General features: G+C 43.4%; 1 protein-coding gene across 1 annotated transcript in view; it reads right to left on the minus strand.

The window, feature by feature from the left end:
• The window catches only part of gabbr2 (gamma-aminobutyric acid (GABA) B receptor, 2), a 246,884-nt gene extending 232,598 nt beyond the window's left edge, over positions 1-14,286 (minus strand). Inside the window, exon 1 of the mRNA XM_074686458.1 lies at positions 13,274-14,286. Within this exon, the coding sequence (XP_074542559.1) occupies positions 13,274-13,588 (315 nt within the window). The 5' untranslated portion in view covers positions 13,589-14,286. The remainder of the gene's footprint in view (positions 1-13,273) is intronic.
• Positions 14,287-14,649: the final 363 nt, after the last annotated feature.

Below are 14,649 nucleotides of genomic sequence, written 5' to 3' on the forward strand. Positions count from 1 at the left end.
TGATGCACCTAATATGTACTAAATTAATTAGTTGGCAAGCTTAATCTCCAATGAATTCTTTAATATTTAAGAGATAAAAAAAAATTGGGGGATAATTTTGTCAACTGTGTTATTGACAGAAGTTGTGAATATTTTTTCAACATAAATCCATATTCTACTATTTGACATTTCTACGCTCCCAAGAAGTGTCCCTCATCATTTAAATCACAGTTTAGCCAAAATTTAAGATAATTATGGCACAAAAATCACATGTAACACACTTGACAACACATGGTAACACTGTTGACAGGACAAACCTGTCTCCACAACATTAAATTTTGTGATTGGTAACACGGTAGATATTTTCTCCATTTTTTAGCACTTGTGCTACCTGCTGACTTTGAACATGGCACCACCTGACCTCAGTCACTTCATATTTCTGTGCATTTTCGTTATACTTTTATAGTAAGAACACCAGAAAATATTGGTAACACAGTTGACGAACACTTAAAGCGCACCATGTACAGACAATCATTTTGATGAAATATTGATGAGGAGGAGTTAAAACATGCAACACTTTCTTCGTGGTTCTCACCAAAAAGGGTATGACTTCAATAGATTCGGGTCATGTGACTTTGGAGCAAACCATTGCTGATTTATAGGCCTTTTTTCAATGGGTAACATGGTCGACACAGATTTCTCAATCACACACAAAATGACTTATTATATCCATATGAATTATTAAAACAGTTTTTAAAACACCTTTGTCATGTTTTAATGGTTATTCTAAACAAATAACACTAAAAATAGTATTCACAAACAGGTTCTGGTGTTAATTCTGGAGAGCAAAAACTGCAAATTCCAACACACGACTTGCATTTTTGGCTAAACAAATTATGGAATCTGTTCACTTTCTGTATTGTACATAAGTGAAGTATCACCCAAATGACCCACTGTCAAATTGGTCATTGCTTGAAATTAATACTTGGTAAAATTGATAAGTGTATCCCATGGACATGAAATGTACCCCTTATTATAGAATCACTCATTACTTATGTGTCTGCCCTCTTCCCCCCCTTCACCAAAGGAGGACAACCACATTTTATTTGTAGTGCCACATTTCACTGTCAATAACAGTAACAGCTTAATAACATAAGAAAATTAATTAGATTACCCGTTACTGGAAAATGCAACAATAGCCACGGTTACATGAGGAGTTTTTCGTCTTTCCGAATGACTTATGAATGATGACGAATGATATTATGAACAATAATATACATGGAAAGGAATATTCCAATCTCTGGTCTACATGCGCCGCTATAATCAAACAGAATAGTCAATGGGGCATGCGCAGAAAAACGTAAACATCACAAGATTTATCAAAGCTGGAGGACAGCAGTTTGTTTATCACGGTGTTGCAATACTCCGTATTGTGAGTTTGTCTTCCGTCCAGTCTTGAAATTATGTTCATTTCCTTAAAAGTTTGGATCAAAAACAAACTTTCTGCAGCAGTCCAGTGCTGACAGCTCGCCGCCATTTTTAAAGTCGAGGAACGTCTCTGGTTGCGTCTTACGTCCTATCTGAGCATGCGCTGAAAGAACGCATCCTGACAACTTTCCATTTGAGTGGATACATGATACCTCAATTGGTTTGGGGAAAGGAATATTCCACCCCTGTGAAACAGATTAATGTCCATTCGGAATGGCACTTTTCTTTCGGAATGAGGTGTATACAAAGGTTAAATTCTTCCCGTTTGAGCAAATAAACCGAATGCAAGTGGAATATTTGGGTCCATGTATACGTGGCTAATGTTATTTTTAACACTGTCATTCCAACTCTTATTCCACTGCCTATTCATCCAAAAACAATACTCTACATGCACACACACACACACACACACTCACAGAGGCATACATTGGAACAGCTGAGAGAGCTCAGCTGATCTCTAATGATCGCTTATCATCACTGCACAGGCTCCTGTGGTCACATGTGGCATGATTGCCTGCTTTGGATGAGCAGGACAGATGTGTAGACCACTGCTGCTGTGCATGTGCACTCAGGAAGTGTGGCAGAAAGTGCTTACTGTATGTGTAGGTTACATCTGTGATACCACTGTCTGTCCACACACAATGGGCTCAACAACTGCTTTCCGCTAACAGCCCCCCGAGCAATCACGGATAGGGAAGCGGTAGGCACTACGAGCAGGCGGCGAATGGACAAAAGGTCTGATGTGTATCTGAGAGCTGCACATGGAAGCATGCTGAGGTCTATCACCAGTAACAAAATCACAGCAGTTACACACTCAGACAATCCATGCACACAGGTCAGTGTGTAGCAGGTTACAGCAGAAAAAAAGAGGAAAAAAAAACGCACAGAGGATTACAATGTTTGACGACCGCAAAATCTAAATGGCACACACAGGAAGAGGGAGAGCAAAACACGAGCTGACAGTTTGCTTCCTTACAGCTGGATGAGCAGAAAAGCATGAGATGTGGCTCACAGATGATTAATGTAATAAATCCAGCAGTTTAGCCCTGTAAAATAATAACTGTGAAAACTTCCACAGGTGCTTCAAGACGCTGTGTCTCATTATTCCTATGGTTGAGAAGCGACGGAGGAGCAGCAGTGACGATGACTGGTTCTGATACAGCAAACAAAAAATATGGGGTTGAATCAAAACTGAAACCAAACAGAATCTGGACAAGCTCTTTGAAGAATGACCTTGCTTTGTAACGATGAAATTTTTATCAATAGGGAAAAAACACTGTTACTCACCGCCTGTTTGCGTGCTATTGTTACAAAAAGCTGGAGTAGATGAAATCAGTGAATTCTCCTGAGTGCTTTGACGAAAAAAAGAAAGGGGGCAATTATGTAAACGTTACTCTATCTTTTTTTTTTTTTTCAAATCCAGCCTCAGTTGGGCAGTTTGTGTGTGTGCGCGCCTGCATGTGTGTGTGTGTGTGTGTAAAGGGGACAAGGTGCTGCAGCTGCTCAAAGATTGCAAAGAAAAAAAAAGGTGAGTGGGTGCATGTCACAGTGTGAAAGACAGAGACAAAGCAAGAAATGGCTCCTCTGTGGTACTTGCCTGAGTTTCCACACACACACACAAACACACACACACACACGCCCCAGCTGTGGCCATGACAACACACCTGCCCTCTGGGAATAAGTGTTAAGTGCCGCTGACCCTTGGGAATGAGATTTGCACGTGGTACCATCCTATGTGCTGCATTCCGCTGTGACCACCTGAATACACGAGCGGCACAAACACGTCCACGAGAAGTCAAACACGTCCTGCCTGCGTGGGCACGAAGTTGCTTTCTCTTGATGAGAAAATATGCCTGGCAAACACACACACACACACACACACACACACACACATCAGTTTCTAAGAAGCAGATGATGGCAGGCGCTCCTCTTTTTTTTTCGGTCAAGAATTACATGAGCTTTAATGTAATTACAGGACTGACAAGGACACACTCTCTCTGCTTATTGCTCTGTGCCGGGCCCCCTTGAGATAGACAGACAGGAGCATGCTCAGAGTACTTGTCCAATCTCTAATGACAACGGCACACCCTTTCCACCCTAATCCTTTCATTTCTGTCCACTCATGGGAGAGGGACGGGGAGGCATGTGGTATGCTGTGTGTGTGTGTGTGTGGAAGAGATGAACGGTGAAAAGAGCAGAGAGCGATGGAGTCAACAGGGGAAGGCATAGTTTTTAAGGATTGCAGTATTATAATCCCTAACAAAGTGGATTTTGGGTGGAAAACAAGTCATCGTTTAAAAAAGGTCAACAAGTACAGCAGAGGGTGTGTGTGATGGAAATCTGATTTTCTTTAAGGTTAAAGGTCAAAAGAGGAGAAAACATACGAAATCCATTTCACAGATACAACCTTTTTCTCTCAGTCACACTCTCACAGTCTTCCAGTGATGGAAATTCTCCAGACGGGTAACAGCAGGGCACCTCTCTTGGGTGTCGTAACCATAGGCACACAAGCACATATCTTCCTGGATCTTGTCTGCATGAAACAGAGTTCAGTAAACAGACTACGAAATCATGACAATCGCTCCATAACCAGTTACCCACCAAAAAGAAAAAATACTGACAGATACTTGAAGCACACGCCACATTTGGGATTCAGGGGAAAAAAAGTGATTTCTCAGTAGTTTGTGCAGAAGAACAAGCTACAGCAGCCGATAAACATTCGCTGTGATAATTGTCTGTGCAAATGGCTTGGCGAGGGATCAATGGCTGCTTTATAGATGTACCAGCAGAAGCAGCCAGACGGGGTGACTTAGCAATCCACGACGTGGCAGCAGCCATCTTGTCAGGATTGTCAGTAGCGCTGAATAAAGATGGGAGATTTTTCATCCCAGTCTTGTATCTCTTCTTTAAAGTTGCACTGCACAGTGTTATTCCTCCAGCCCTTCTGCCTTTTCTACATCCCACACCGGCTTCTCACGCTTCCTCTGCCTTCTGAGTGATCTCCCCTGGTGGGATGTCCCTCCCTCCTTCAGCATCACAGTACAGCCGTGTGAATCACAGACGAACTGTTTGTTTAATGTTGATGGCAGCCAGATGTCTGGCTTGGTTTACCACCTTTTTGGAGTCACTGTGCATCTCCACAACAGTAGTGTCTTTGAGAGAAGAAAAGAAAGAGATGAGGAGAGGGCACACTAACAGATGTCTCATCATAGCAACTGCCGGGGGAAAAAAACAATAGGACCGTACAAAGGAAGGAAGATTAAAACTTGACAATGACAAATTCATTCAAAAGCTAATTGATTATCACAAACAGAATTCATTAAAGTCTTCACTACACAAACATGCCGCCTGGTTGTAATTAAGATGCAATGAATTCAGGCTGAACATATGTGGACTTGTAGATACTGAATCAATCTTTTCAGCCGATGGAGGACACTAGAATCTGTGAATACGGTGCTGCACTCTCCTTGGTAGTTTTTCTTTCTTTCAACAAGGTTGCACTCTTCCTGGCGCTGGTGTGTTTTGATCTGATGTGTTCTCTTTTCTGATAGTTTTTCATCCATTTAACACCACCTAAGTGATGGAGCTGACAATAGTGCACTTGACCGAATATTAAGCTCAATGAGTGAATGAAGAGCTAAATTACAGTCCAGCCAGTAACAGTGAGGAGGATTATAAATGCAGTATAAACCCATCGACAGGCAGAGAGTGAAAAAAAAATATGCGGTAATGATAGTGAGCATTCTGCTGTGTTAGCTGGAGGCTGCAGTGCAAACGCCCGTTTTTAAACAATATCAGTGTGGGGTGATTGGGTCCATCTTGAAGAATTACATTCACCAGCCGCTGAGAAATTCACATAAATACTTCCACCCACACATCCAGTGTGCAGGCTATTTCCCCTGCCTCCCCAACCTCCAGCAGCGCTCATGCAGAAACGCACATTTTGACTGCTTAGCAAGCAACCAACGGGACTCGCTTAAGGTACTTTTTGAAATTGAATTCAGCCGTTGCCCCTCTCGTGCGATTAGCTCTTGACTTGGTCAGCACGTCATGGCCCTGCAGGGGTGATTGTGCAGACAGGAGATAACTCCAAACTGTTACTTTAATATGGCCTTACAAGAGATTCAGTGAATCAAACTCTAACCCACTTCAGGAAAATAAAAGGTGCAAAGTGGAAAAAGCTAAAGGACTAATTTGTTATCATCACACTTGATCTCACACACTGAATTTTGTTGCACAGAAGTCAATGCTTTACCAAATGATGTGATGTGATGTAAACATGTTAGCAAGGGGTTAGTGCAGTAGCATCAGGATGGTGATGTACCAGAAGAAAGTCAGACGACTTTTTCTCTTTGATGAAAATGAAAGAGTGGAGAGGAGGTCAGGTCTGTTGTGGTTAAAGCTGGAGATGAGTAAGAGGAGCATGTATCGGGCATTAGCATGATTGAACAAAGCCCTGCAGGGTGACTGTGTCCCTGGTGAAGAAATGATGCATGTTATTTCACTTTCTGAAGATTTAATGCCTCTGATGGAAAACTGCATCCTATTTGCAAACTTAAATAATGAACATTTGTATTTTAATATTTCAAGACAAAGAATGAACAAGAAATATAAACACTAACATGTAAGGAAGGGAGAAAGAGACAGTTTTTTTTCTGGGTGTTGCGTGTATTTTTTTTAGGTAGTGATTTTGCCAATGTCAATGTTAAGGGATGTTCCAGTTGCTATCCTTTTCACCCGATCTAAGTTGTTCATTTCATTTGTTTTTACTGATGGGTACCAAATTAGGTACTTTTTTAGATACCGATCGTATTGTTGCTAGGCACCGCCCTGTTGGCTATGGCTGCCTTTTGCAGCAGCTCTCTGTTCTTTGTCCGTTTCTTGTAATTTTTTCATCTATTTTTTTCGTTATCTTTGTATTTGGAGTAGATAATTACTTTGTATGGCTCATTTGTTGGTCATGGGCACCAAACTTTTTGTGGCTTCAGCGATATTTTTACTACTTTTTCTCCTGTGTTTGTCTGGAGATCCTACATGTAACCATGGCTGCATTGTTTACATGTGAACTCAGCTGTTAGCAGCCTGTATCATGTCAATGCTAACTGGTGTAAGGCCTGATGTCTTCCCACAAGGTGAGGAGAAGGAGGTGAGGACGACGTGCTGGTTCTCAGGTGTGAGCTAAGAAGTGAGGATGTGAACCTGTCCTTCCATCCATCGTTATTGGGAACGTAAGATCTATCTCCAATAAGATGGATGAGCTAGCCATGCTAACCCAGCAACAGAGTGAATACCAGAGGGCAGAGTAGCATCATGCTATTCACAGACATGGCTAACAGAGCTAACATCAGACACCAACACCACATTGGAAGAGCTTCACCTGCTGTGAACAGACAGGATCTAGGAGACAGAGATGGAGCATGACTGAAGAAGCTCAGTCCTGGACCCTGTGGAGGTGGAGGCTGGCTGAACTGGACAGTAATGGACAAGCTGTCATCATCTATTTTCTTATGGACCTTTCTACACTTTTTATACACTTTCTTACTTTTGTTTTCTTTATTGCTGCTGTGACTTCAATTTCGTTGTACTTATTACAATGACAATAAAGTTCTATTCTATTCTATTTTGTCCGTAGTACCAAGTACCGATTTACGTAATATATAATGGTACCATGTTTGGTACCTAAACGCATCGTTGTGACAAGGCTACAAACTTTTCAAAAACACAGCTCTTGCTAATCCCGCCCTTCACTTATCTTGAGGTTGAACCAATCACAGTAAACCTGAAATATTACAGAACAAAATCTGTATACAGCACTGACTTTTCATGTGAAAGTAAACATTACTGATAACAAAATGAAACAAACTTCTGTTTCTATGTGCATTTATTTACAGACAAAAGGTCTTCAAGGCTGAAACGTCATAAAAAGACACATTAGACATGCAAAGAATTCAGCTCTGTGTGACTCTCAGCATTTTCCAAACAACAAAAACAACAAAACATGAAGCAAATCAGAAATTGCAGCCATATTGGAAATGGCAAGGGCTCCATGTACAGCTATAGGGCGCCTGTCAGTCACATGACCTGAGCTGTGCCTCTGATTGGGCAAGGTCCCGATCTTAATATCCTCTGACCTGCTGAGTAAGAAAAAAATTCAACCCCCCTACAGTGTGCTGATAGTAAACTTAGCAATTCAGACAGGAGACTTTTTTGAACCTGGCTGCAAATAGGTTAATTTTTCCTTTGAAATCAGCTTTTTTTTGGCTTGGTGTGTATGTGACTTCTGGTACTTTCAGAGCCAGCCTCAATCAGACACTCAAGAAACAACTGATTTTAGCACTTCGACATTGTCTCCTATTCTTAGAGCGTCGGTTGCCGCTTGGTAAACACACAACGAAGCTGGCAGATACGTCAAAGATCGTCTATTGAAAAGAGAGCATGAAGAGCACTCACTAAGACACTACTTCTAAAAACCATAACAAAAAAATGCAGAGCGGTCACCCTGGCACTATTTCTTAACCAAACTGGAGACTGCTTTAAAGTTGGCACAGTGCTGAAGTTTCATTTTCAGTAAAACTAACTTCAGGGCGCACAGGAAAGTTCACATAACTGGTTATCTTGCACAAGCCCTCAAGGCCTCCGGCAGCCTGACTCCTCAAGGTCAGCAATCATTGCTCAGGTTTAGTAACTTCAATTAACCGGGCCTTGCGCTCCTCTAATTTTGTGTTTCAGTGAAAAATACATTTAAATGACATAATAAAAACCATCTCATGAACATGTAAAACCAGACCATTGACACAACTACACACAATCTGGGGAGCCTTTAACTGATCTAATGTGCATACCTCATTGCATGCGGTAATTGCCTTTCTTCACATGGCCATTAAGTTATGTAGCCTCAGAGAAACAACCCCAAATGGCATTACATTAGGATGCAATAAGAATTAAGAGGCTAGCCATTTCCTCTTCCTGCACAGAAGATGATATAATCCTATTTCGGGATCTCCATCTCATAGCTGTACACATCCCTCTTCCTCTTCTCCCTCTCTGATTCTCCCCTGAGATGCTGCTCGTTCTATGAGAAGGGCTGCTGCACATTGATCCCCACTATCTGTGTCGGGTCAGTGGATACAGCCACACTCAGCACTTTCTGTATGCTTGGAGAGTACCCAGGCTGTCACAGGCTGCTTTCCCCCGACTAGCCCTGAATATTCACCCTCCTCTAAGGACAGTGACAGGCAATCTTTGTTGAACCCCCCTGGGTCACCGCCTCTGCGCTGCATGGATGTCAGATATTTAGATAAAACGTGGCGTACAATATGAGACCCTGACATATAAGATGTCCGAAGGCGCCGCTTTCGTGTGGCCTGTGTCGGGTTGTTTTACGCACAAGCTCAAAGGTGAGTTTGAGTGTGGGGATCAGTGGGGTCAGTAAAAAGGCACCCAACCATACTGTTTCTAAATAAATATATAAATGGGTCACACTATACACAAACACTTTGCTACAACAAATTCTCCTCAAAGCCAAAATCACCAACGGCTCAGTGTGACTTAAGACCTATGCTTAGCAGCATTCTGACCCCCATTATGGTAATGCTTTTCCACCACAAACCTAACTTCTGCAGACAAAATGACATAACGCCTTATACACGCTCAGAGGGGTGCTCTCCCTCCTGTGAACGAGCGTAAGTGCAGTAGTTTCATGCCTGCCAGCACGTGCAAAAATGTGACATGTTGCATCTAGTCCTGGGCATAGAGTACGGGGAGCAAAGTATATCTGTGTAGTATCTCTGTATATCTGTGCAGAATCTCTGAACACAGGTCACTGCTGGCAGAGTCTCAGGAGGCCCATAGTACTGCATGCATGGACAGTCATATGCTATAAATACCCATCTGCACACTGTATCTGGTGCACTGCAGACTCTACGTCTTAGTGCTGGTATTGATTTGCCTTTAAAAATACATGTGTTCATTTTTCTCTGACTGCTGGAGTCTCGAAAACATGATAACAAGGAAGCACACTCCTTCAAAATACAATCAGTGAATTTCTGATTCCTTACCAGAAGTACACCCAGCTGTTTTGATGACAGGGGGGGGGAATATGGCAAGTGATGCAGAATTTCCCAGTTGCCACAAATCTCATTCTCAAACCTGCTTAGGATGTCAATCTGGACAATTAAGATCTGGTTTGTCCTACGCTTAAATAATTATACAGCCAACATTGGGGGCAGTGGTGAAATCCTCAGCGACTCAAAGAGGCCTCATGATGAATTTCTTGAGTACCGGTACCGATTGCCAGGTACTGGGCATTACCAGGCAAATGTGAAAGGTACCCATCCCTAACCTTGCACTTCGACTTCATCAATTTCACCAACTTTTTCTGTCCTCTGTCCCCGACAAAAGACCAATCCTTTAAACCAGAGGTCTTCAACAGGGAGTCTGTGGAGGTATTATAGGGGGTTTGTGACATTTTTTGGTTAATCAGTCAAATTTTCATATTTTCAAATACTTCTTACTCCCTACTCAGTGTGCCTCGCAAATATTTCAAATGAAAGTAAAAAAAAACTATATGAACCTGTGTATTTTCTGGATAGCTTTGTATTAAAAGCAAAACACATTAGACATTAATGCGTGGCACTAGGCCCAGTTTGATAAAAAACACAATTTAGAATACAGTATTTATTTATAGTAGGGTGTCCCTGCTCCATGTCTCCATCAGAAAGGGGTCCTTGGTCTGAAAATCGTTGAAGACCCCTGCTTTAAACTCACTTATCAAAGAATCATGTTATAACTGTGCTTTAATTGTGTGTAGAACAAGCTATGTTTACACAATAAATGGTATGCAAAAATTCATCCACTCTCACTTTTATCCTTCTCCCAAATTTCCCACTGAGTGGCTCCTCTCTAGGGCCTGTCACACATCCTATAAGCTGGTGAACTAGCGTAGCTTAGCCTAGAATGCTCTCATTGCCCAAAGTCTCCCTTCCATCCTCTTCCAGTGCCTCCTGTCCTCTCCAAAGCTTTGATCAGCTAAGCCTGCAGAGTTACAGTATCAGTGCACGGTTACACTAAGACCCACACTCACTCATCCAGAGCTGCCGTGGAAGACCAACTCCAGATTCAGCACTAAGCCTTAGATGATATAATCCATCTGGCTTCTTTCTTTTACCTGCAGTGCTTTAGTTTTATAACAAATTTTCACACTTACATTCTCTAAGGCTGCCTCAAGGTATTCACTCCTGAAACATTGGGGAGTGTAGTCGTTTGCGATAGCCCAAAGATCTCATCTCCAGGAATTCCACATAACTGCCTCTTCAAACCTTCAACAACCAACCACCTGAGTCTCGCTGCAAAGCTTCTGTTTTCAGACTTTTTTCTGAGTGATAGTACCTCCTGGTATACACAACACCAGCTTCATCAGCAACGCCACCCAACTTCACACCACCAGGGGATGGACCGGGCCTGCCCCGTCAACCCCTGGCTCCATCGACAGAGGATAAAGGGATAAAGAGCCTCTGCTCAGGGACTGATTACTTACATCTGCCAGGATAAATCCCAGTGCACACACATTCACACACACACACACACACACACACACACACACACACACACACACACACACACACACACACACTAACATGTGTATTAAAACCCACACAGAGAACACACTTGGCCTGCTGCTAGCTGAAGCAAACGCAATGATGCGTGTATTGTTTTCTGACATAAGCATGTGATATGTGAGGAAGCTTGCTCTGTGTGTGAGTGTGTGCGCGTGGACTCGTATTCATGTGTAAGTCAAATGTTATGGGTCCTTAAACACATGTAAACATATGACAAACTCTGAATCGTACAGTCATTACTAAATTTACATTACTGTGCCAGGAAACATGTCAGAGGCTTTTAAAGCAAAACAGGCAACACAACAATAACCCACCCCACCCCCCCAACCACCACCTCAGACAGCTTCATCTGATAAAAAAAAACAATAACATTTTCTCAGATGTTGCTGCAATCATGTCTCCTGCTGCAGTCTGCTACTTTAATATTTTCTGTAAATAATAAAGTACTATAATGCCATTTGGGCATTACTGTTCTCCCTGTGGTCTCTTGATGAGACCAACTTTGCTACACTGTGCCAAATGATTTCCAATGGCTTGTAAATAAACTCCAAGCTGTTAGCACTTTTTCTGACGGGGCAAGTGCTTAAGGGCTAGCGTTAGGCTACTTAAGCACTATCCTTCCAGGACAGAAACAAATGACTGAAGGGTGTGCAATAAACAGAGTGAAAAAGAAAGAGTGAGGAAAAGGTTGATTGTTGATGTGTCAATTCAGCGTATTTTGCTGAGAGAAACAAGTAAATGCTAACTTGGAGAAAAAGTCCAAGACAGAAAATTCTGATGTTGCCTTATCCAAAAAGTATGACCAAAGCTTGGATTTTTACACTGGCTTGAATCCAAACAAATGTCAAATACTCCAGTTAGCATTTGGCCATAGTGTCGTCAAACAGTTCTGTCCTCATGAGTTCCCATTGATTGCCAGTGTTAGAATTCTGGCATCACTATCACACTTTCCCAGCGAGCGCACGTCAGCCTGGCCCACTGACCTCTCGCTTCCTGCTCATCTTTCGCTCCCAGGGAGTGGATGTGGAAAAATCATAACTCTCATAAGAGCATATTAATCCCGTGGTCTGAGCGCGTGCTGCCTGTGAGGGCTTACCTCTGTTGGCGGAGATGTGTGCACTCTGTAAATACACAGGTGTGTCTGTGTGGAGGAGTGCTGACTTAGTGCCGGACAGGTAACTGAAATCTATGCTGCTGCCTTGGAAAGTAATCTAATAACACAGTTATCAATTATTCATCGTCATGTTGTGCTTTTCATTTCTCTTGTGAGTTGTTAAACAACCTGTCACATCATAAACATCCTTATATGTTGTCATGGCAACTGTAAATGCAGCAGCTTTAAATTCCTCTGCTCCATCATGTCCTTAAAGGTACAAAGATCACTTAAAGCCTAAAGACCTCTACTGTTGACATGAAACTAGCTCAAGTTAAAAAAACTATGGAGATTGATAAACTCTTAAAGGGCTTAAATTATATTTAAAGAGAATTTTTTTTTTTTTTTTTTGGTGTCCTCACATGAACAGATTTAAATTTGGGAGCTTTATAAGTAAGATGCAGCTCTATTCAGGGGTGCTAGAAATCGTACATCCAATTACTGCCATCTTCAGGCACTACTGAGGCAGCCCTGTAATCTGTAAAAGACTCCAAATCGTGACTAAAAATCTCCTTAGCACAAGCTTAACCCATATACACACCTTATAAAGTAACGATTACAAAATGACCGCAAACAACATGTCACAAATCCAATTGGGTGACAGCATGCATGACAGTTACATCATCATCTTCAAACAGCCTTGAGATTGCGGTAACCATAAAAACATCCAGAGCACGAGAGGGTGCCTTTGGAGTGCCCGGGTGATGCAGTGCCAGGTTACACTTCAATTCCATACCAGCGTCAAACCACAGCAGCGACACTAAGGTAGATGGGAAATAACACCGTGATGTCATCTAGAAAAAAAAGTGGAGGCAGCTGACTTTTGTGCAACAACGAGGCTGCACACGTATCAAACACAACAGAGCCCAGCGTTTCCCCTTGGACGCACAATGCGTGGAGCGCTGCGGGGCAACGCGCGCGCCACATACAGACACGGGCGCACAGGCACACACGTACACAAGTCACATACAAGCGTTTTGACACGCCTGAAACAAGCGGCGGCAGCTTAGTGGGGGGATTTAGCCTGACTGTTTACCTCGGTGTCGTAGATTTTGGTGATGAGAGAGAACGAGTACTTCCTGGACTCCCGTATGTGCTGGATGGCCAGCTGCACCGCTGGTTCGATCCCTTGGCTGATGCTGCTCATCAAGGCCGACTCGTTCATGGGCATTAGAACCATGATGGGCAAGTTTTCTCCGTCCCTTGCGAACCAGCTGTTGTCCTGTCCGTGTTTGGTGCGGTCGTTGCACACCTTGGCCAGACCGGGGTGAAACAGCAAAACAGAGAGCAGCAGGCATCCCGTCGGGAGGAACATCTCCCAGCCGCAGCAGTCCCTCCTGGCTGGAGCCATGCGACCGCGCAGGGGTGACCAAACGAGATCCCGAGCCCCTCACTGTTTGGGCATCGCAGAGTCGGGCTCGTCCGGGATGCTCAGACGCCCGTCCGCCGAGGAAAGCGTATGTCAGAGCAGAGCAGACAGTAAAGCCGCAGCAGCCCCTGCAGTGGGCAAACTCGTCGTGTGGATAACAACTGCGAACTAAGAAAAAATATTTCTATAGTATAGAAGCCACTGTGAGAATAATCCAAGGGCGCAGATTCGCGCTATTGCGTCTCGGTGTCCGTCATCCAAACGATCTCCTGTCAAAACAGCCCTCTTTCAACCCCCCTCTTCCCAGCTTTAATTTGAACCACTTATCTCAGAAGCACAGGAATGTCCTGAAGGATGCCCCGAAAAAAGAAGAGACCCTTGACCGTGCAGACAAGGATGAATCACTTTCTCGCTGACAGTTGTTGCAGATACAAAAATCACCTCCGAAGTAAATTCCCAGCCGATGGCACAGTGGGCATTCCAGTCAAACGAAGCGCTGAATCTGACAAATAGCGCAGCGAGAAGGAAAACTGGTCAAAAACAAACAGAGCCGATGTTCAAAGCTTGACCGCAGAGGTCCGGAGGGGAGGTATCGAGAGAGTCTGCCCTGACAGCCTGTGGGACCGGGATGCTCATCTCCGATGGTGCGTCAGAGAAGCGCCCGAGCCTTTGCTGCTGCTGCTGCTGCTGCTCGCCACGCGCGCAAGAGGGAGCAGTGAATGTGGAGGAGGAGAGGAAACAGAGAAGGGAGGGTGGGAGGAAGAGGAGGAGGAGAGGAGGGATACAACAGCCTGGTGGAAAGGCTGCAGAGGCTTTATGCAGGGCAGACTCATCAGCAGCTTGACAGCCAAGAGTGATTTACTGGGCTTTTATGTTATGGGAGACAGACGGCGGTTTAGACATGCATAGAGCAGGCTATTTAAAATATATAGAGCTGTATACACGTGTACAACTCCGTTACAACAGCAGCATCAAAAACACATCTTGGAGCTATATTTTTAGTGACTCATTATAAATGCTGATCCCCAGGGATGGTGAGATTG

This window comes from Halichoeres trimaculatus, unplaced genomic scaffold (assembly GCF_033239565.1).
Source record: "Halichoeres trimaculatus isolate MK-OKI-2021-1 unplaced genomic scaffold, fHalTri1.1 fHalTri1_scaffold_14, whole genome shotgun sequence".
NCBI classification, from domain to species: Eukaryota; Metazoa; Chordata; class Actinopteri; order Labriformes; family Labridae; genus Halichoeres; species Halichoeres trimaculatus.